General features: G+C 42.1%; 1 protein-coding gene across 1 annotated transcript; it reads left to right on the top strand.

The window, feature by feature from the left end:
* The first annotated feature begins 118 nt into the window (after positions 1-118).
* Positions 119-13,987, top strand: LOC125244203 (complement C1r-A subcomponent-like). The gene is made up of 11 exons (XM_048154251.1): positions 119-606; positions 775-976; positions 1,168-1,342; positions 8,543-8,677; positions 10,342-10,544; positions 10,613-10,760; positions 10,900-11,018; positions 12,483-12,561; positions 12,642-12,776; positions 12,868-12,942; positions 13,056-13,987. Exons 1-11 carry the CDS (start codon positions 572-574, stop codon positions 13,817-13,819), a joined length of 2,070 nt encoding a protein of 689 aa, XP_048010208.1. The 5' UTR covers positions 119-571; the 3' UTR covers positions 13,820-13,987.
* The last annotated feature ends 9,122 nt before the right edge of the window (positions 13,988-23,109 follow it).

Below are 23,109 nucleotides of genomic sequence, written 5' to 3'. Positions count from 1 at the left end.
TCAGTCATCCTCAAAGAGGAGCTCAGATATTCCTCCTAAACCATCACAGTTAAATGTGATCATGGACAATGAAAGAAATGCAAGTGTTCATATAAACTTTTTTTAAAAATGTATATTAAATGCAGTTACCTAGTGAAACTAGGATCTTATAGCTTCACCACCTTAAACAATATGTAGTTATTGTAGGAATTGTCCCCTGTAGGCATTTTTGAAAAATGAACCTTTTAATGACCATTTACAAAAAAAAAATAATTTGAGGATACAGCATATTGTAAATACACCACAGTTTAGACCTACACCATATAGTGCATAAAACATGTCTGCCTTTCCCGTAAACAAGCTAAAAACCAATGTGAATCAATGGAAGGTTTGTTTGCACCTCTCTCTTTCTCTTGTATTTTGCTGTCATTGTTTCTGTAGCACAGCCAAATCAAACAAAAGTTTCTTTTATCATGACTGTTAGACCCTTGCTCTGTTACTAGAAAGGCATTGCAACTGTAGCCATAAAAACTACGGACAGAAAAAAAACCTGCTGTATAATTTTAGTGAAGGTGCTATAATTGACATCTCCATGTCTGTCATGGCTGGAAAAGTTATAATAATTTGGTAAGTTATTTAATGTTTCATTTGAATGTATGTTCATCCACATTAGTGTTTTAATAATCATCAATGAAGATTTTTTCTTTAACCGTCTCAGAACATGTTTATAAAATGATTTAAAGATTAATATAATTTAATTTGATCTCTGTCTGTCCTACCAAAAAACTGATTCAGCCTGCTGTGGGCATGTGTGAGTGTGTGTGAATGTGAGCCGGCCATGTTTGGAGAAGTGTCTTCTCCACATTATCCTCAACCATATCCAGCGAATCTCGAAGAGCAATGGGTCTTGGAGGTGCCTCAAGGCTACCAGATCCAGCTAACGTTCAATCATGTGGACATTGAGCCCTCTCCAAATTGTTACTACGATTCTGTCTCGGTTGGTGATGCTTCAACTTAGGTGTTGTATCTTGTTTTGTGGGGAAATGACTGAATGAAAGAAAGTAGATGTGAATTAGGTTTAAAAATGTCATGTCATTGTGACTGCTGTCATTAGGCTTTAGTAAGACATTTATTTAGCAGGACATATAGTTTCTAATACTTCAGCACATGTGATTCTTTTATGTTCAGGTTGTGTCTGATGAGAAGGTTCTGGGAAAGTTCTGTGGTCAGAATTCCACCTATAGTTTTCACCCAGGTGAAAAGCCCATCTTGGCTCCTGGTAACCGTCTCCAGCTGTTTTTTCTCACAGACAACTCAAATCATGAGTCACACTTGGGATTCACTGCATTTTACCAGGCTGTTGGTGAGTTATATACACGTTTGAAGCACATTACAAACAATTCAGTGTTGTAGTATGTATGTTTTCTTCTAATCATGTTCTATGAGAATGTAAAAAAACAAATTCCTCTTTAAGACAACAATTCGTTCTGGTCCTCAAATTTAATTGGCTGAACTGTGTTGTTCCCATAGTGCAGCAGTCCAACAGCACTGAGGCTTTTCACTGTTTCTTTCACTTCAGTTGTCTACGTTTCCATCCACATACACTATTTTAGAATTCTGAGATATCACAAAAAAAAAAAAAAGTTGAATGGAACATCTAAAAACTTAAAATGCATTACATTGTATGCTTAGTTGAGGCAGATAAAAAATGTTTATCCAATAAGAAAATTTGCACATAAACTACAATGGAAAAGCATTTCACGAGTTCACATTTACATATAATTAAGTACAGTAAGGGTTATGCATATTTGGCGTGCTGTCCGGGGGGAGGGCTCCGAGCTCGGAAATTTTGGCCCGAACCCAGAGTACTCCCCCCCCTTCGTTGAGATAGAAGTAGATAGAACTGAAGTGAGGAGAAGGGGTGGAGGAGGGATGCTGATGAACTGTCAGACGAACAGAGGTAAGTCTGCTGTATTTATACCTCTTGTCCTGATTGCATTGATTAACTGAATGCTCTCCACCTGAGCTAGTTAGGTTAATTATCTGCACCTGTTCCTCCCGAACCTTGTTTAATAAAACATCATTTCACGAGTTCACATTTACATATAATTAAGTACAGTAAGGGTTATGCATATTTGGCGTGCTGTCCGGGGGGAGGGCTCCGAGCGTGGAAATTTTGGCCCGAACCCAGAGTACTCCCCCAGATGCAAAAGAGCAAAGGACAGCCGCTAGACCAAATAGCCCCCCAAAGCCTTAAGATTGGCGAGCTGGCGTTTCGAGAAGCCTGGTTGTTGAACCAAGAGGGCCCATGTTGTCTCTGATGGGGGCAGCTTGCAGCGCCGGGCCTTGATGGACGTTGTTAACTGATGGACGGAGGGAGGAGTGGTGAGGTTCAACAACCGGCCTAAATGGCCTATAGAGCCTCCAACGGGAGCGGCTTGTGGAATCGGGTGAACAGGCCCTGTTGGCCGCCTGCGGATGAAATAGTTTAGAATGCACGGCAATACTCAACTGGGAGGGTTAACGTTGCATCCGCTGGGAGATCAATACTCGCTGGATGGATAAAGAAAAGCATATTTTCACCTGGGAGGGTTAACGTTACATCCGCTGGGAGATCAATACTCGCTGGATGGATAAAGAAAAGCATATTTTCACCTGGGAGGGTTAACGTTACATCCGCTGGGAGATCAATACTCGCTCGGATGGATAAAGAAAAGCATATTTTCACCTGGGAGGGTTAGCGTTACATCCGCTGGGAGATCAATACTCGCTGGATGGAGAAAGAAAAGCATATTTTCACCTGGGAGGGTTAACGTTGCATCCGCTGGGAGATCAATACTCGCTGGATGGAGAAAGAAAAGCATATTTTCACCTGGGAGGGTTAACGTTGCATCCGCTGGGAGATCAATACTCGCTGGATGGAGAAAGAAAAGCATATTTTCACCTGGGAGGGTTAACGTTGCATCCGCTGGGAGATCAATACTCGCTGGATGGAGAAAGAAAAGCATATTTTCACCTGGGAGGGTTAACGTTGCATCCGCTGGGAGATCAATACTCGCTGGATGGAGAAAGAAAAGCATATTTTCACCTGGGAGGGTTAACGTTGCATCCGCTGGGAGATCAATACTCGCTGGATGGAGAAAGGTTTTTTTTTTTTTTTTTTTTTTTTTTTAACCAATGAGGGTTTGATGGGCTTTTTTGATGTGGAACTGGTTGGTTCTGATGTAACTTTGGAAGGCGTCCGATGACCATCTTCCAAGAGCTTGGATCTGCTGCTGGGAGAGGCCTTTTTGGGCTGCCGAGGTTGCTGCCCCAATGCGGAAAGAGTGGCTGGAGTAGTTTTTTGCTGGGATGCCTGACTGTTGAAGAACGGATTTGAGGTGCTTTTGGAACCAAAAGCGAGGAGACAGGTTTGTTGGAGTCGTCTATGAAAAGGGGTTCGTAGGGGGATTTAGCCTGAGAGCTTCTTAGTTGGAGGTACGCGAAAATGGACTGGAATGGTTGGATTGGTGAGGAAATGTTGAAAATATAGATGAAGTGTCCTTTTTTAGCTTGATCTGTCTTGCTTTGTTTAATTAAATATGAGATTGTATCGTTATCGAGAACAGACAAGTCTGCAATGGTGGGGTGGATTTTTGGATCGAATTTGGAAGTGATTGTGAGTTCCGAGCATCTTAGAAAACCAAAGAAGGCCAGAATAAACATAGCGTCAAGTGTGCGGGCGGTATTGAGAGGCTGGTAGCCTGAGCGGAGGGTATTGATGCATTTTGTGAGAATGTCTAGTGTTATGGGTTGTCTGGGGTCGGGACGGGTGGGCTGGGAACGTTGAATCCCTTTGATTAGGAGAGAGGTTTGTGAATTATTAATCTCAGTGGAGGGAGTGCCAAACATCAATTTGTGAAAAAATTGGATGCCGCTCAAGTAGCCTTTGATAGACCCGACTTGGAACCCTTTGACAATGTTGAGATATGAGATGAAAGAGGTGATTGAGAGGAGAGAGAAATCGGGAAACGGCGTGTTATATGACAAATGGAATGCTTTAAAACATCTCCAAGCTGTCACATAGGATTGCAGTGTCCTCGGGGAGACTGCTTGGAGGATTGTGTCGAGCGACGCGTCAAGGAGGGGTTTTAACGGGTGGGTTACGGGAATATGAGTTCTGAAAAGTGAGGTACTGGAGTTGGAAATTGGTCTGCCTCTGGAGCCAGCATCCTGAATTTCTGAAACAGAAAGCGAGACAGAGAGTCAGCAATTTTGTTTTCTGACCCGGGCACATGTTTAGCGATTATGATAAATTGGTCACATGCTGAGATCCAGATTAGACGTCTTAAAAAAGGCATCAAAGCGAGTGAATTGGAACGGCCTTTATTAATGCACTGGACTGTTGCTTCGTTGTCACAATGCACTAAAATACTGTTAGCCGTCCATTCTTTCCCCCACAGGAAGGCTGCTACTACGAGAGGATAGAGCTCAAATAGCGCTGAGGACTGTGGTATGTCCTGAAATTGAGGGGGCCATGGTGACGCGAACCAGCGTCCTTGGTAAAAACCTCCAAAGCCTATTGAGGGGGCTGCATCTGTGAACAGCTGGATATCCACAGGGGAAGAGACGAGATTATTATAGAAAAAAGATAGGCCATTCCACTGTTTAAGAAATGTTATCCATAACCTGATTTCATCGCGGCACGCCTGTGTTAAGGAAATTAAGTCCTCTAGCGCGTGAGCCGAGGAGGCGAGTGAGAGGAGATGCGCGATGAACGGGCGGCCTTGTGGGATGATGCGCATGGCGAAGTTTAAGTGGCCGAGCAGGGACAGGAGTTCGCGTTTTGAACAATTTGAACTGTCTAGAAGGGTAGAAGAGACGAGGATTATCCTATCGATTTTTTCCTTGGGCAGGGAAGCTTGGTATTTGACTGAATCCAAATTAATTCCAAGGAATTCGATGGATGTGGCGGGACCCATTGTTTTTTCCTGGGCGATGGGAATTCCGAGCTCAGAAAAAACGTTTTGAACCGTAAGGATATGGGCCGCTGGAATGGCGTTGGGGGGCGAAATGATTAAAAAATCGTCTAGCAGGTGAATGAGGTGAGGAATTGCGTAATTGTTCGACAGAATCCAGCAGACCGCTTCTGATAACATGTCGAAAATTTTGGGGCTGCTTTTGCATCCAAACGTTAAGCGAACAGCGAAATAGAATTTCTCGTGCCAGCGCACCCCGAATAAGTGCCATGAATCAGGATGAATGGGCATCACTTTAAAAGCAGACGTGATGTCGATTTTTGCGAGCCAAGCACCCCGACCTACGATTTTTATCATTTCGATTGCATGATCTATATCATGGTATTTGAGAGAGAACTCGTCGAGTGGAATCAAGCTATTTATGCTTGGGAACAGGGAATTATGTGGAGCTGAGAGATCGATTATGAGGCGTTTCTTACCTGAAAATTTTCTCGTAGCCACTCCAATAGGGCTGATGCGAAAAATGTTGAATGGAGGGTTGTCAAAAGGGCCGATCATGAAACCTGACTCGACTTCTTTTCTAATCAGGTTGTTTACGGTGTCAGGCTCAGCGAGAGCAGATTGGAGATTATTACAGATGATGTTTTGGGAAAGCGTGCTTTCCACGCCAGGATTAAAACCATGTTTGAGACCAGATAGCAGATAATCAGTGAATTCGGCGTCCGGGTGGTTCGCAAGTTCAAAAGATAGGCGAGAAATATTCACAGGAGTCGATAAGTAATTTTTTGGTTTTTTATTATCCGCTTTAGACACGGGACATACAGGACGGGCATGAGCACCGCCACAAAAATTGCAGATGTGCAAATACCGACATCTTTGTCTGGTGCATATGCCAATATTAAAGTTATTGCAGGGCTGTCTGTTATCTGAAGATGATGTTCTGCGTCTGAAGTCAGAGTTGTATGGGTTGATGGTTGCTGGTCTTGGAACATAGCTGGTGGATTTGACGGAGGCTGTGTCTGGGCAATGTGGAATGGAAGGGTTAATCTGTGGGCATGCGACGGTAGAATGAGCTACTGACCTGCATACAGCGCATGAAACATTCCTGCAGCCGAGGAAAACTCTGCTGTGCAGGTCAGGGTCGAGTGCACCCCAGTAAGGGCACTGGTTCCACTGGGCGACCCTGACCGCGCATTTAGCAGAGAAGAGCTTGTGGTAGGTGTAGAAATGACCTCCCCCATAGGACAACGCGAGCTCAGCCATGAGCGATAGGTAGTCATTCAGTTCGCGTCGCCTATGGGGGAATGCTGAACAAATAATTTCTGTGAAACGGCTGAAAGCAATAGCAAATTCAGAGAAAGAAAGTAAACGTGATGTATGAATGTTTTGGTTTTTTAACGTGACAGAAAAATCCCCGCAGTCTATCTGGCGGTTAGAGTCACCTACTGGAAGCTGAGAAAGAAGGTTAGCCAGATCTATGTCCGCACCTGCCAAGATCTGTGCTCGGATGTTGTGGGCCACTGGAGGTGGTTCCGCGGCGACTGCGTTTGATGGGACGGGCATCGGAGTTGCTGTGAACAGAGAATATTGTGATTTAGAATGTAGAAGAAGATTGTAGGGGAGAGAAGCCGGGGCTGCGACTGTTGGCGGAGGCAGCCTCACGCTTGAGTCGGCCTGTGGGGCTTGAGGAGGAAATTGGAGAGAAGAAAAAGAGGGAAATTGAGGGAAAGACTGAGATGTGTAGGCCTGCGATGCAAGCGGAGGCAGCCTCACGCTTGCTTGTGCTGCTGGAGCTGCAGGCCACTGAAAAAGGGGGGGGTTTGCGGCAATCGCAGGAAGGTGATGAGATGCTTGAGCCGTTAACGGAGGCAATCTCACGCTGGCATCAACTACGGGAGCTAAAGGCCACTGCAAAGGAAAGGGGTTAGAAACAGTAGGAGGACAAAACTGCGAGGCTGAAAGAGGGCCGGCGGGCCCGGCTGCGTGTACGTTGGCGGGAAGAGCCGCGGTGAAATGCTGCTCCGAAGAGGGAGGTGCACAATGCCTTGATGCTGCGGAATCTGGGACGCGGCCCAGGCTCGCTGAAGGCCCGGCACCATGGCCCGACACACGCAGAGCGCCGGACCTTGTGCGGGAGGGAGATGGTGGAGTTGGATGAGGCGATTTCTGGGCATCACGGGATTTAGTTTGCCTGTTGGATGCCTTGGAGGCTGGAGTGGACTTAGGTGAGAGGTTGGCTGATTGCAAGGTGACATACAGCTTGTATAAATCTGCCTTGTTCATTCTGCGTGACGGTTGCACATCAGAATTAATCAGCGCTTGCCTCAAACTCAAAACTGTCCACTTCCCAATAGGTGGAATCGTTGGCACGGCCGAATGATAGGAGGACGCCGGAGAGAGAACTGAGATTCTCTCCGGTGGAGGCGAGGGTAGACGTCGGCGTCTAGGTGAGCGGGAGGCTGATTGTGCTGACCGGCGGCCACGCGAAGAAGCCTGGGGTTCAGGTGTGATGTTGGGTAGAGGAGGAGTGGTCCTGGGGCCGGCAGTTGGCGGCGCGGGATCCGGAGAGAAGTCGGACTCGTCGACGGATGGGAAAAGCTGGAGCTGAGACATTGTAGCAAGACGGTCAAACCAAAATGCTGATGAACTGTCAGATGAACAGAGGTAAGTCTGCTGTATTTATACCTCTTGTCCTGATTGCATTGATTAACTGAATGCTCTCCACCTGAGCTAGTTAGGTTAATTATCTGCACCTGTTCCTCCCGAACCTTGTTTAATAAAACATCATTTAGGCCTAGCAAATAGGTTAGCATATGAGGGACAAGTAGCTTATTATGTAGGAGTAAAAAACCCACATTACCTTAACCTGTTGCAGTAACTTCAATTTTTATTGTTGATACATTGTGCCAGTTTCACAGGAAGTGGTGATTTTGTTCTTAAATGCATGGGATGGAAACTGCTTTATTAAATGTTTTATGTGATATTCCAATTTTTGTTTAAAATCACAACTGTACTGTAGCTACTGTCTGTGATTACATCGATACACCAGTAGATGCAGACAAGTGACTGACTTAATAAGTGAGTCATTGAATCATTCGCTCAACCAATTCATTCAAAAACACTGATTAATTCAGTAAATAAACACCACTATGGTGTGTTGTTTGGGGACATGGAATGGTTGATTTTTTTTTTTTTTTTTTTTACAACAGAAAAATATGCCGGTATAACCTGGCTTCTCTTGAGACTCCACTGCTTCAGAGCAGTAATAGTTAATGATATGCCAAACCCTGCCGGCATGTTGACATGATTGGTTTCATGGTAGTTTGTGACATCAGAATCACCAGCCTTTTTGAAACTGTCTTTAGATCATTGCCGTTTTAAAGAGAAAATATTATTCAGCAATGGTGTTGACTTATGAATTTGCATATGGGTTATCTTAAAGCATATTAAAAATACCACATAGATATATAAATAACATTAAAAAACTAGATTTTCACCACAGGGGGACTTTAATTAAATATGCTACACTTTCAGTGCTGTAACTTTGCAGAATCTTTTGTGTACATCTTTTAATGCGTGATATCCTTATATACGTGTTCCCTTAGACATAGATGAGTGTTCCTCTATCTGTGTGGAAAACGATCCACCTTGTTCACATATATGCCTCAACACTCTTGGCTCCTACCTCTGTGCATGTCACCATGGTTACACGCTAAGGTCTGACCATCGCACCTGCGCCTGTAAGTGTGTTCATTAATAACAGCCCAGGTGATATGATGTTTACATTTTCAGCATGCTGTTTCTTGATTATGGAGGTTGTTAGTTGTTTTTAGTTTTCTAAAAGGCGTTAGTCTACTTTTTTTAGTTATTTATTTTTTTTGAATGCTACAATATTTTTCAATTGTGATTTTTACTTGTTTATTTCTAAATTCTGATTTATTTACAATTTTAATATATATCTATATATCTATATGCATTTAATTATTGCATTCTAATGTGCAGTCACCAAAATAATATCATAATAAAAACAATATAGTCAGATGATTAATGTAATTAAAATTTATTGTTAATTGCAATAAAGCTGGAATATAAAAAAAACTATATTAAAAAATAAAGTGAAAATAAAATATAAATATGTGATGAAAAATTTGTATGTTGCCTAAAGCTATACTGAAAAAAAAAAAAAAATAATGTAAATAGTAATAGTTGTAACGCGTATTGTGTTCCAAAACAATGACAAAATTTGCATTTAAAAGATATAAGCATTCAAAACTTACAGTCTCTCACTTCTGCTGGATCAAGGATTTTCATGAAATCATCGCCGACTTCAGCTTCTCATGAAATCTTCTGTCCAATCAAATGCTCTTTAGAATCCGAAGTCCCGCCCCTCCTACACTATAAACAGACACTGAAGCTGTGGCTGAAATTGGTCATTTGTTCACACATTTACTAGTTTCTATGGTGAATGGCACATAGTGAACTATGTAGAGGACAGGGAACGATTCAGAGAGTGTAAATATGCTTTCCATTGTAATTTGATATTTAGGATTTATCATGACCAAACACGCCAAGTCTGAGCCAGCAAATTTAATATTTGCGACTGGTGACATAGACGATCATACAAAAAACTTAATTTAAGTTTACTCACTTCCAATTCTCTGTGTAGAGTACAATGTCCAGGACCTCACCCATATCCTGCCTGTTTTTTCTTTTTTTCTTCTTCTTCTTTTTTCTGCACAAATGGAACTGCAGATAAATAGCGCCAGCTGTTTATTTACATCCATGTTTGTTTTGGTACAAGATCTCGCGTGCAGCTCAGTTAATGATATATATGCCGTCATGACTCACATATCGTTCAGAGTGTTGTCGTGTAGCTTGTGCTCTTCTCTGACTGTCAAAGATTAAAACCTGCTCCAGCTGAAGGAAACAGTCTGTAAGTGTATTCAGTTCAGTCTTAGAATTTTTCAGCTAGTCGTTAAGTGTGTCCCCGACTTTAGTGTCACATGAACCATATGAGTCGGCACAGACCACAAAACATTCTGACACATTTGATTTCTACAAACAATGCTATATTTTAAAGCATTATGGAGGAGAAACGGTTAGAGATGCCAGGACAATAGGGTTTTACCAGCTCAACAACTCTGGCCGAGCTGTGATCTAGGCAAAACGCTATTAGCTATTTTGAAAAAAGGGGAGGAGCTTCTTGATATATCCTGCTCTGTCTTCCTGTTTCATTGGAAATTACGTCAAAAGCTGAAATCTAAAATAAACAAAATATGAATAAAAACTAGCATAGCATGTAAATCATACTGAAATAACACTGATATAAAACATAGTCTAACTACATCTAGCTGAAAGAAATCATAACCTATAGCAACTGGTGTGTGTTTCATTCCTGTGCTAGTGGACTGTGGAGGTGGGGTGCACAGTGAACTAGAGGGGACCATCTCCAGTCCTGGTTACCCTGACATGTCCCCGCATGATCTGGACTGTGTCTACAGCATCTCTGTGGAGCCAGGCTTCATTATCACTCTCAACTTTAGCCAGACCTTCCACATAGAGCAGGTCTACAATCAAGGACCAGCCTGCCTCTTCCACTGGCTGCAAGTATGTTTTGCTATAAATGTTTGTTTATCTGCACATGAATACAATTACATCTTTTCATTTTTTCTCAGGTGTCTGTTCTAGGAAAAGATTCCCAGAAGTACTGCGGAGGAAACAGTCCTGGCGTCCTGGATACGGGCACTCACTCCGTCCAGCTGGAGTATCACACCGACAGATACGGACAGAGCCAGGGGTGGAGCTTACATTACACCACACAGAGTGAGAGAGAGAAAAATATATACTGCATCTTTATTGACTGTTTTTCCATGTGGATGTCAGAACACTGACAAATCACTATAAATCTTCAAATATCTATGGTAATGTTTATTAGTCTGATGTCCTCACGTCTCTTTTAAAGGGGTGGAGTGTCCACATCCGGGCAGTATCAGCAATGGAAGAGTCACACCACATTTTACCAATTACTTGTACAGAGACTACATTCATGTGCGCTGTAACCCAGGATACAAGCTCATGATGGTGAGATTAAAAATCATGCTCACGGTAAAACTAGAACCGAAAGAGATTTTCTGCCCCGTTTGCAGGGGTATCATGTGCTGGCATGCTGCGAAAATACTACAGTGATATCAAATGTAAAGGGGGGATGTGCTTCCCCAAGCTTCATGCTCTGGTGCACAGGATGTTAGTCTGGAGCAGGTGGCATTTTCTTTTGTTACGGGCAACCCACGTCCCGGGCATCCTGAACAGGGATGCAGACCTCTTGTCGGGGGGGAATCTGCTGTGAGTCTACTGTGGGTTTGGCCAGGCAACCGTCGATTTCTTCGCCTTGTGTAAAAAAGCCTATTGTCCTACGTTCTTCTCTCTACAGGACCAGGATGCCCCCCTCGGTGTGGATGCACTGGCCCATCCATGACCCAGTGTGCTGCTCTACGCATTTCTTTCCCTTTGCCTCACATAATGCCGAGGCCCAGTGCAAGTTAGTGGATGCGAGGACCCACCCCCACCCCGAGTCATGCGTTTGCAGAGCCTATGGCAGGATTATGCCAAGGACGCTTTTTTTAATCTTATATACACAAACACATTTATACACGAACAACATCTGTTAGAAGTGAAAGTGAACGCGCTCTCCCATTCTTTCAAAAATACAGTGCACATGATGTTAACTATGCAAAGAAGAACATGGATGGAAAGAGGCTAGCTGAGTTGAGAGTGAAAATGTAAGAAAGTAGTAATGCAGAGGTGAAAAGTGTGAAAAATTATGTTACAAATTGGGTATTTAAGAGCTCTGCATGGCCCCTTCAATTATGCATGGACCTCTTGTCCCAAGCGAACAGGGAAATTTACCACCCTGATCCAGACAGGTAAACTTAAACACATTGGGGTTACACCCATGTGTTGTTGCCACTATTCAGAATGCTATAGGACTTCTTCTACATGGTCCCTTTATGACTGTAAGTGGTGTGTGTTTGAGGATCAGCGCTCGGTTTCTGATATTTTGATTTTTCTGCAAGACCTCATGGATGATGGAAAATCCTTTTCTACTATTAAGATCTATTTAGCGGCTATCGCTGCATGTCATGTTGAGTTTGACAGTGCTATGGTGGGGCAACACCCCCTTATTCGTAGATTTATGTAGGATGCTTGCCGCTCTGTTCCAGTCAGTACAAGAGCAGTTCCAGAGTGGGATCTCTCCAGGGTGCTGGATTTTTTTTTTTTCCATTTGAACCCCGCAACTCAACATTCTCAGAATTACGCAAATGTGTATTAATAAGCTTGACGTGTGAGACATTCTGTTTTTGTGAACAAATAAAATTACCTTTTAAAATATATTAAAAGAGAAAAGTTATTTTAAATTGTAGTAATATTTCACAATATTTTAGTTTTTACTGTAATTTTGATCAAATAAATGCTGCCTTGGTGGGCAAGAAACTTATTATAAACTTGTAGAAACTTATTGCTTTTTTTCCCTTTGCCTTCTGTAAGGGAGAGAAAGAGATTCCAAGTTTTAAGTCCGTGTGTCAGAGTAATGGACAATGGCATTTGACACTACCAGAGTGCAAGAGTGAGTAAATACACATCACCTGATTTAGCATTTTGCTTTATTTCATCCATTCATCATTTTGTTCCTATGTATCATTGCAGTTATTGACTGTGGAGATCCAAAGCCGCTGCTAAATGGAGTCGTTGAGTTTATCAGTGGAGAAAACAACGAATATCTCTCTGTCATAGAGTATCACTGCAATGAGCCTTACTACAGATTTAAGGATACTCCTAAAGGTCAGATACTGTACAAAACCCTATTTTATTTTTGTGATTGATGAATCCTGACTTTTTAAACTCATTTCCTTTCTTTCTTTCTCCTGTGTAGTAAGATACAGGTGTGCAGTAGACCGGAAATGGACAGGAGACCACAACAATGATGTTATTCCTCCTTGTTATCTTGGTAATAATGGCTTAACAAACAGACAGATAGATAGATAGAGATTTTATATTATTTTGTACTTGTGCATTTGCACCATTTGTTATTTTTAATTACACATATTTTCATATTTTTAGTGTGTGGAATGAATACAGAGGTCTCTTTTGGTGGCAGAGTCTTTGGTGGAAAGCCAGCCAGACCTGGGCAGATTCCCTGGCAGCTTTTCCATAGGTCAACTCCCAGAGGTGGTGCATCTCTGATCAATGATTACTGGGCTCTAACAGCTGCTCATGTAGTGGATGGATACGAAGAAACCACCATGAATTGGTTAGGGGGAATAATTGATGGTCAAGACAAAAACCCAGTCACTATGGAGACAGAGAAGATCATAATTCACCCAAATTATCGCAGGGTTGGTCAGCATGGTTTTCCAACCAACTTTGATAATGACATTGCTCTGATCAAAATGTCTGCCAGGGTGCCACTTGGTCCAAACATCAGGCCAGTGTGTCTGCCAAACAAAACAATCGAACCTGTCATGGAGGGCACAATGGGTACAATATCGGGTTTTGGAAGGTTTGAGCGCGGCTTTAGTAAAATTTTACGTTATGGGCATGTTCAGGAATATCCTCTTGATGAGTGTACTTCATTGAACCTGCCTGTCACTGAAAACATGTTCTGTGCTGGAGATGATGTTAAAAGTGTTGACAGTTGCCCAGGTGATGCTGGAAGTCCTCTGTTCTTTCCCATGTTGGGCTACGGAACCAAAGAGCAGCCCTATGAGTTGAGGGGCATTGTATCATGGGGTCCTCCTGGATGTGGTAATGAATACTCTAAAAGTTTCTACACAAAATTGCAGAACTACCTAGACTGGATCAGAGAAATTATGGCAAATAATTGACATGACAAGAGCTCTCTGTCAATCATTATTCAGTACAGTTATCCATTATTGAAATAAAACTAAAACAATAAATATTTACATTAAAATAAACATTTACTGAAATAAAATCATATATATATATTTTTAACGAACTATTTTTTTTATATGTTTAACTAAAACATATAAAAATAAGCAAAACTTGTATAGAATTTAAAAAATGATAAAAACACAACAAAATTACTAAAACTTTAAAAATGAAAATAAAAATAAAAACATTCCAATTATGAATTAAAAAATAATAGTTTTATACACAGATGGGTTACAAATTAATGTAATGTGTGTGTATATAGTGTCTTTTCTGAATTCTAAAATAATCTTGTGTGTTTAGAATATTAATAAATACAAAATAAATATATATTTGTCATGTTTATAGAGTTTTATAACAGCCCAATTAAGACTCAAAGACCACTTTATGTTATTTGTTTTTAATTTTTTCACATAAAAAGGTCCAAATAGCCTGTGTGTCCTGAGATTTGTGTGGTGGCGTTTCCTCCTCTTCCTGAGGATTTAGTGTACAGCAGCAGATGTCCACAGTCAGGATGGATGAGAGCTAGAGTTTCCCCAGGTGACAGATGAGGCTTTAGAAAATGCTTAAAGAAGCAGGGCCTCACACAGGAGAGCACAAGCTAATGTTTACTTTCCACGGACAGGTCTGAATTTTCACTGCGAGGATGGAATACTGGTGGAACTTGTTGAATTTTCTCACTTTCTGGGAACTGACCCTGCGCACTCCAACTGAAAGAGCAGTTCCTAAAAGAGCAAGCACGGGCGTTCAGCATCTTTTACAAGATGTCTTTTTGCCCATGTGTTTCTGGATGCACTCGTTTCCTGACTTCATTTGATGGCCACGATCATTGTCTTACATGCCTGGGCAAACAGCATACTGAGTCGGCACTCGTGGATGGCACATGCCCTCACTGCGAGGTCCTCACTGCGAGGGCATGTCCATGTTGGCGTTGTAATCGCGACTCTCCTTCTTTAATACTGTTGCTACCCAGCCGCCCGCGGCTTCAAAACCTGCTGGTCTGGTTAGCACTCTAGGAGATCTGAGAGGTACAGTTACCTCCCACTCCTCCAGCACGCCATGTGCCGTCGAGTTGCCGCGGGACCCTTTTTGGAGGTTCCCCAAGTCACTTTCGGTGCTCCGGATGAGGATCTAATGTCGATCGCTGCATCGGAGAGTGGGCTTTTGGACTCTGAAGAGGATGAGGTAGCCGAACTTCCGCCCTTCGGGGTGGTTGTTCAGGCTGAATCGGATTCAGAGTTAATGGCCATGCTTGCCTGGGCCGCTGCGGGCATAGGGCTCGAGAGGAACCCTCCACCGTGTCCCGAGCGCTCGCGGTTGGATGATTGGTTTCTGGGTGCATGCCGTGGTTCTCAACCACGTGCCGCCCCAGTGCCATTCTCCCCGGAGGTGCACGAGGAAGTTCAGAAGACATGGAAAGCACCTTTTACTGCCAGAAACCATTCTTCTGCCTCCTCCACTCTCACTACCCTTGATGGTGGGGCCGCCAAGGGTTATGTGGACATTCCACAGGTGGAGCGTGCGATTGCGGTGCACTTGTGCCCGCAGTCTGCTGCCACCTGGCAGAATCATCCACACCTCCCATCCAAGGCAAGTAAGATGATGACAGCTAAGGCTTAGGCAGCCTCTGCCCTGCACACCATGGCCATCTTACAGGTCCATCAGGCGAAAGCTCTGAAAGCCATGTGAGTGCACTCAAAGCCATGTGAGTGCACCCCACTCACAGCCTCTACTTCAGGACGCTCTACCTCCTGGCTTGGACCACAGTTGGACCACAGTTGGACTCCCGCTCAGGGAGGTGGGTTTTCGCATTCTCAATGACTCGATGACTGGCTTATCCTGGCCCAGTCCCTAGATAAGTTGTGCGAACACAGGGATCTGGTTCTCTTGCACCTCAGCCGCACGCTCTAAGAACAGCTCACATTCCTGGGGGAATGGAGACTCCACCCCCAGGTGGTCCAGCTGATTTGGGGACGCACAGGTAGACCTGTTTGCCTCCCAGGAGTCCGCTCACTGCCAGTTGTTTTACTCCCTGACCAAGGGGACCCTCAGCATGGATGCACTGGCACACAGCTGGCCCCAGGGCCTATGCAAATACGTGCTTCCACAGTGAGCCTTCTCGCACAGACACTGTGCAAGGTCAGGGAGGATGAGGAGCGGGTCTTGCTAGTTGCGCCGTACTGGCCCAACCGGACCTGGTTCCCAGAGCTGATGCTCCTCACGACAGCCCCTCCCTGGCGGGGCACCATATGGCACCCACGTTCCAACCTCTGGAACCTCCACGTGTGGTCTCTGGACGGGACGCGGAGGACTTAAGTGGCCTACCACCAGCGGTAGTTGACACTATCTCTTCAGCTAGAGCCCCCTCGACGAGGCGCGCTTATGCCATGAAGTGGATTCTGTTCACTGAATAGTGTTCTTCCCACCGGGAAGACCCCTGAAAATGCCTGGTCAGCTCTGTGTTTTCCTTCCTTCAAGATGGCTTGGAGCGGAGGCTGTCCCCCTCCACCTTGAAGGTCTATGTGGCCGCCATCGCAGCACATCACGATGTGGTCAATGGCAGGTCAACTGGAAAGCACAACCTGATCATCAGGTTTCTCAGAGGCGCCAGGAGGTTAAATCCTCCTAGGCCTCGCCTCGTTCCCTCTAGGGACCTCACTCCCTTCGAGCCCCTTGAGTCAGTCAAGCTGAAACATCTGTCGTTGAAGATAGTGCTCCTGACTGCGCTCGCTTCCTTTAAGAGGGTCGGGAACCTGCAAGCATTTTTGGTCAGTGAATTGTGCCTAGAATTTGGGCCAGCTTCTTCACACGTTATCCTGAGCCCCTGGCTTGGATATGTGCCCAAAGTTCCCACCACTCCCTTCCAGGACCAGGTGGTGAACTTGCAAGCGCTGCCCCTGAAGGAGGCAGACCCAGCCCTAGCGTTGCTGTGTCCTGTTCGCACCCTGCACGTTTACGTGGACCGCACACAGAGCTTCAGAAGCTCTGAGCAGTTCTTTGTCTGCTTTGGAGGTCAGCAGAAGGGAACGGCTGTCTCCAAACAGAGGTTGGCCCACTGGATAGTGGATGCCATCGCCTTGGCGTACCAGTCCCAAGGCGAGCCGTGCCCCCTCGGGGTGAGAGCTCACTCCACTCTGTGTGTTGCTTCCCTTTGGGCATTGGTGCACAGTGCCTCTATGGTGGACATCTGCAGAGCTGCAGGCTGGGCATCACCAAACACATTCGCAAGGTTTTATAATCTCCGAGTGGACCCGGTGTCCTCCTGTGTGCTGTCTACATGTAGATAGCCACGGGTTCTCGCTTGCTGTGCCATTTCCCTCTGACGAGGGAATATGAGCACTTTTCTGCTTCTCACTTCAGTTCCCCAGATGGTGGAACTGAAGTGAGTGACTCAAGTTCAGCGGTGACTCAAGGCTATGGCAAGGGGACATAACGATAGTAACCTAGACATTCCCATTCAGTCACGTTCGACGTTACCTCAATACTGATGTAATGGATTCCAATGGAAAACGCCATAGCGACTGAACCATGTTACGAGTGTTGGGGAAGCAGATGCTGGCAAGCCGTAGCGTGCCCAAATGCAAGTGCTATGACGCGTTTTTCTGGGTTCGAATCCGCCTTCTGCCGAGTTCGCTATTCTCCCTTTTCCCATCACATTTCACACCAGAAAGGCATTTATTTTCAATAAAATGAAGAAAATGTTCTAAAAGTGGAAGTAAATTGCCTAACGAGTGTTTAACTCCCTCGCGGGTTTTTTCTAACCAGTGTGAAAGAGACTCAAAATACTCAGTCAATGTTGCACATACAATTAAGAGCTATACACCATTTTAATCTGTGGAATATCTTCTTTTATTTGTGTACACTCAGAGTAAAAACAAAATGTTGTGCTTTTTATAAAATAAAGAAAACTAACATGATGCGTGATCTCTTGTCTCCCTCTGAACGAAGTCCAATCTGATAGTTCTCAGAAAATGTAACTTAGTGAATACTAATGACAAAAAAATTAGACTTGTGTCTAAAGAAACGTTGAAATGTCAGGTTTTAAATTGTGTAAGTCAAATCGAAAACAAAAATACTGTGTTTATGTAATCTGTATGAAAAGAGAGCCATGTCAGAAGTCCGTGATTCAGCTCATTATCCGCTAATGCGGCCACGCCCACAGAGCGAGCGCTATTCAGAGCTAAATTCTGAGGCATTCATTGTCTCAATCGTGTATTTATTGTCTTGAAAAGTGTTTATCTGGATGTTAAAGCCATGGTTAGCGACCTCTAGACGACATGCCGTTAGTTCCTGGTTCCTGTTCTTCTTTAGATGAATTTGTGGACTAAAGGTGCACAGAGCGCCCTCCGGCTGCAAGTATGAATTGAAAACACAGTATCCAGCGCTCACAGTGATGACAATAAATATTGAATAAATATTACTCCTCTGTATAGAAAATTAACATAAACATGAGAATCCATCAATATTTCTCCAAATGTGCATGCTTTTAAGCTAAAAGTCTATATGAAATGCCATAGAGGTAACATAACTGTTGAGACACTTTGCATCACAGAAATGCATTATATTTTAAAGTATATAATAGAATACCATTATTTTAAATTGTAATAATATTTCACAGTATTGCTGTTTTTTCTGTATGTTTGATTTACATTATGATGAGCTTTGAGACATGATCAACAGAAGCTTTTTTCACAGCTTACCTGACTGAAAGAGCTCATTATTTATGCGGGTCATTAGAGCTCTTTATGCGCTTCTTTTGTCTTCTCAGGTGAGAATCACCCATTATTCATGATGATTCACACCTCTACGCATACTGTGTTTCTTGACCAAAGATGTTTTAGAAAATTTAAATCTCTCTATTGTTTTACATGAACAAGCAAGCAGCATAATTTTTACCTCATTTTGAAGCAAAAACTCTAGTCTACAACCTCCAATACCCAGAAGTCTTGTGAACACAGATTTAATATATATTTTTTGGCTTTATTTCAGTGACTTAAGTTTTTTGTTTTTTCAATAACCACACATAAACGTTATTTCTTCACAAACACAAACATGTACATTAGGGGTGTCCTCGACTACGGATTTACATAGTCGAATCCGATTCAAATCAGATTGCCTATATTCGACTGATAGTCGAATCATAAAGGGGGGGGGGGGAGGTCTTGAAAAACAGCAGTCCACTAGAGAGTGCGCACGGACTTTGAAATGTTCGCGCGCTGAACTGTGCACGAGATGGAGCGGGACACGGAAAATGAAGTAGGCCTGGCTATAGTCTACCCGCGGCTTAAGACAACTTTTATTTTTTTTCACACAGCACAGAGAAACCAACCAAACTGCCTGTCAAGTGATAGACGAAACGGACAATGATTTTATATTTTTTAAACAAATGAAAGGCAATCTGGATAAACATTCACAGCCACGATGTACAGAACACTCTCAAAGATATAGAAGAAAATGAATAAAAACATTTAGGATAAATAAACTTTAAAATATATATATTAATAACTGCAGAAAGGCCACACTGCAGATAGATATACATTTCATATGTCGGCAAATCAAATTACATCGGCTAAATTGTCTGTGCGAGCAAGCTTTAACTAATCTACAGCGCAACATTGATGCACCAAAAACCAAAAAAAAAAAAATATATTAATTTAATTGAAAAAAATTAGCCTATAATTTTTTTATCAAACATTAATTTACAAAATTGAATTGGAACAGAATATACCGTTCAAATAAATGAAAATAGCCTAATTAAAAAAATGAAATATGATCAAGTCAAACTGCAAAATGCAGGGGAACATATATTCAAAACACAAGCCAGAAATAGTTCAATTAAATAACCCAGAGTGATCAATAAATAAATTAAAATTAAAGAAATTATTAAAACAACGAAAGTATAGCTAGAATTGTCAACTTGTCTTTTTAACTGCAGAGACAATAAACGCTAAACTGGAGTGGCAGTCTTTTTAGCTAAACATTAACAGTATCCAAAAATCAAATTACATCTGGCTGAAACAGTTTGAAATCACTTGTAGCTACCCTACCTGATTGAGAGAGAAAAATCCAGTCTTTCACGCGATCTGCCTGTGTCCGTTTGAATCTTTTCAAATAGCGCGCTATAATCAGCTCGTTGGCCGCAGTGTTTGTCGTTGTTGAGTTCTAGGACATGAGCTGTTGGCACAACTTGCATCATACGTTTTTTTGATCATCTTTTATCATTTCAAAGTGCATCCAATTCTACACTTTATCCCAGACATTGTTGAAGATTTAATCCCTGCCGTAAAGATGCTCATCTGCCGGTCACGGATCATGGAAGTGAAACTTAAATCGGTCACAGGTTGGATTTATTCACGTAAATTAAAAATATTTATTAAAAGCTTCTTTTTTTTCACATTTTTATTTATAGTATTAACATAATGGGCTGTATATTAACCTATTGGGAAAGAACCGGTATGTCTATGTAAAATCAGATATTGAGCGCACCCATATCTCTTCTCATAACACCTCTGCGACGATTCGACTGTGAGATTGGTAGTCGAATCAGGCTCCTCCTATCGAAGATTCGAATTCAAGGGTCACCCCTAATGTACATACATGTTCCTCACATATTATGGTAGCCTAGTTTGTGCTGAATACAGTGAAATTACACTTTTTCCATTAGTATGTTTATGAACAACTGAAAAAAGCACAAATGTCAGGGCATGTCAAAACTTCTCCAGGGCCCCAAAAATCCTCAGACCCCTGAGGGTTAATAATGATAAAATCATTTACACTCTTATTATTGCATCCTGTTAAATTATTATTTTTTTCTTCTTTTTTGCATGTGGGATACCATGAAAATGAATATTAGTTCAATAACTTACCATTCTACCAGTTTTCACCTCTCATATTATAACAATGATAAGAATTAAACTTGCATTGACTCAGAAGTATGCGGATGTCATTTTGTCACGTGCTGTTGCCATGGTGAATCGTAATATCAGAGCTCCATTAATGATGGCTTTTCATAGTCGTGGTGCACGTGCTTAACTCAGAGTCAACCTACTCAGAGTCGATTGAACTAACTCAATTCAGCTGTTCTGAAACAGAAAACTCAGTTTCCCATCTCAGGGTAAGTCAACTCAGAGTTCAAGTTTTAACTCAGTTGGTTGAACCTCCTTATTGAAACGGGCCTCAGCTGAATGAAATCATGGCTAATAGTCCAGGCGGAGGGTTATGGTGAATTGAGTCCTTAATAGTGAGGCAGTAGTCCTGGGTGGAGTGGTGGAGTAATCATGCCACCACCATTATGCAGATATTGTAGGATTTGTACCCTGTAGAAAAGTCTCATTTTTGGAAAATGAACCTCTTAATGACCATTTACTAAATAAATACATAAATAAATAATGTGAGGATACAACATATTGTAAACAAACCACAAATTAGGCCTAAATTAGACTTTAACCCTTCCCTGTGAATCATGGGTTGTGTTTTTTGCATCTCTCCCTTTCTCATGTATTTTGCTGTCGTTGTTTTTGTAGCACAGCCAAATCAAACAAATGTTTCTTTTATCAAGACTGTTAGACCCTTTCTCTGTCAGTAGATAGGCATTGCAATTGTAGCCACATAAAAACTACAGAGAGAAAAAACCCTCTAATTTTAGTGAAAGACATCTGCATGTCTGCCATAGCTGGAAAAGTTCTTATAATTTGGTAAGATCTTTTTTCTTTTTCTTTTTTTTCATGTTTCATCTGAATTTGTGTTCACACATTATATTTTTTATATTTATACCATTTTTAATAATCATCAGTGGAGAGTAATGTTTTAAACCATCTCATTGCATGTTTATAGAATTATTCAGAGATTAAACTTCTTTGATCTCTGTCTGTATCCCTGTCCTACCACACCGATTCAGCCTGCTGTGGGCATGTGTGAATGTGTGTGAATGTGAGCCGGTCATGTTTGGAGAGCTGTCTTCTCCACAGTATCCTCAACCATATCCAGCAGATATCTTGGAACAGTGGGACCTGGAAGTGCCACAGGGGTATCAGATCCAGCTAATGTTCAGTCACCTGGACATTGAGCCCTCTCCGAACTGTTACCATGATTCTCTCATTGTAAGTGTTACCTCATTTCAAAATAATGTAAAATCTAATGTGTGTGTATATATATATATATATATATATAGTTTGATGGCATTTTAATTGATTATTTTGCATTCAGGTTATGTCTGATAAGAAGGTTCTGCGGAAGTTTTGTGGCCAGAATTCCACAGACAGATTTCACCCTGGTGACAAGCCTATCATGGTGTCTTGTAACCGTCTCCAGCTCATTTTTCTAACTGATGATTCAAAACCCAAATCCCACATGGGATTTACTGCATCCTACCAGGCTGTTGGTGAGTTATAATAAAGCAACATTAGTGCTGTAACAAATATTACATTTTACACAAAATATAATTGTACTTTGTCTATTTTGTTCTGCCACAGTAAAAATGAATCTACTTCAGAACTAACAGTTGTGCGTCTCCTAACACACGGTTGTGGCGTTTCATTCTTGAATGAATCAGTGCTTTTGAATAAATCGGTTGATCATAGGCCTAATTTGCAGGTGGGATGGATTGATCCCCTCTACTTTTTGCCGAAGTACATTTTGCCCTCACCACTTTTTGAAAGCCATTGAAGACTTTAATAGATATATAAAATATATTTAAAAAAAATTAACAAACATCTTATTGTCCAGCATAAATTGACAAAACAGGGTGGACATGTTATGTTTTATGCTATTAGACAATCTATCTTCTAAAAATGAGAAAAAGAGAGAAATGTTTATGACTGATTCTTTTATTCTTGCTTTCCCTCCATGGAAATTATCTCACTTTTAGCAAGTCATGTTATTTAGGGCATATGCTTAAGATTTTAAAGGGCAAATAGCACCAATGTAACAGGGTGGACTGGAGTTTGAGGGACACATTAAAAAATGTATCACAAATTGTATTTTATGTTAATGTATATACTAATACTCAATAGCTAATTTAGAAATATATATATATATTTAACCTTTATTTCAAAGTGAAGTTGAGAAAACATTATTTGGGACATGGGAATTTGCCTGTCAAGTGCCTCAATTTTTTTCATTAGTAGTATTATTCTTAGCTTCTAAGGTTCACTAATCATTGTGTATTTGTGTTAATTGGGATACATCTATGCATGAAAAACCATGCAGAGAGTCATTAAAAAATCCC

The sequence above is a fragment of the Megalobrama amblycephala genome, linkage group LG13 (genome assembly GCF_018812025.1).
Source record: "Megalobrama amblycephala isolate DHTTF-2021 linkage group LG13, ASM1881202v1, whole genome shotgun sequence".
NCBI classification, from domain to species: domain Eukaryota; kingdom Metazoa; phylum Chordata; class Actinopteri; order Cypriniformes; family Xenocyprididae; genus Megalobrama; species Megalobrama amblycephala.
This window is presented reverse-complemented; position numbering and strand designations above follow the sequence as displayed.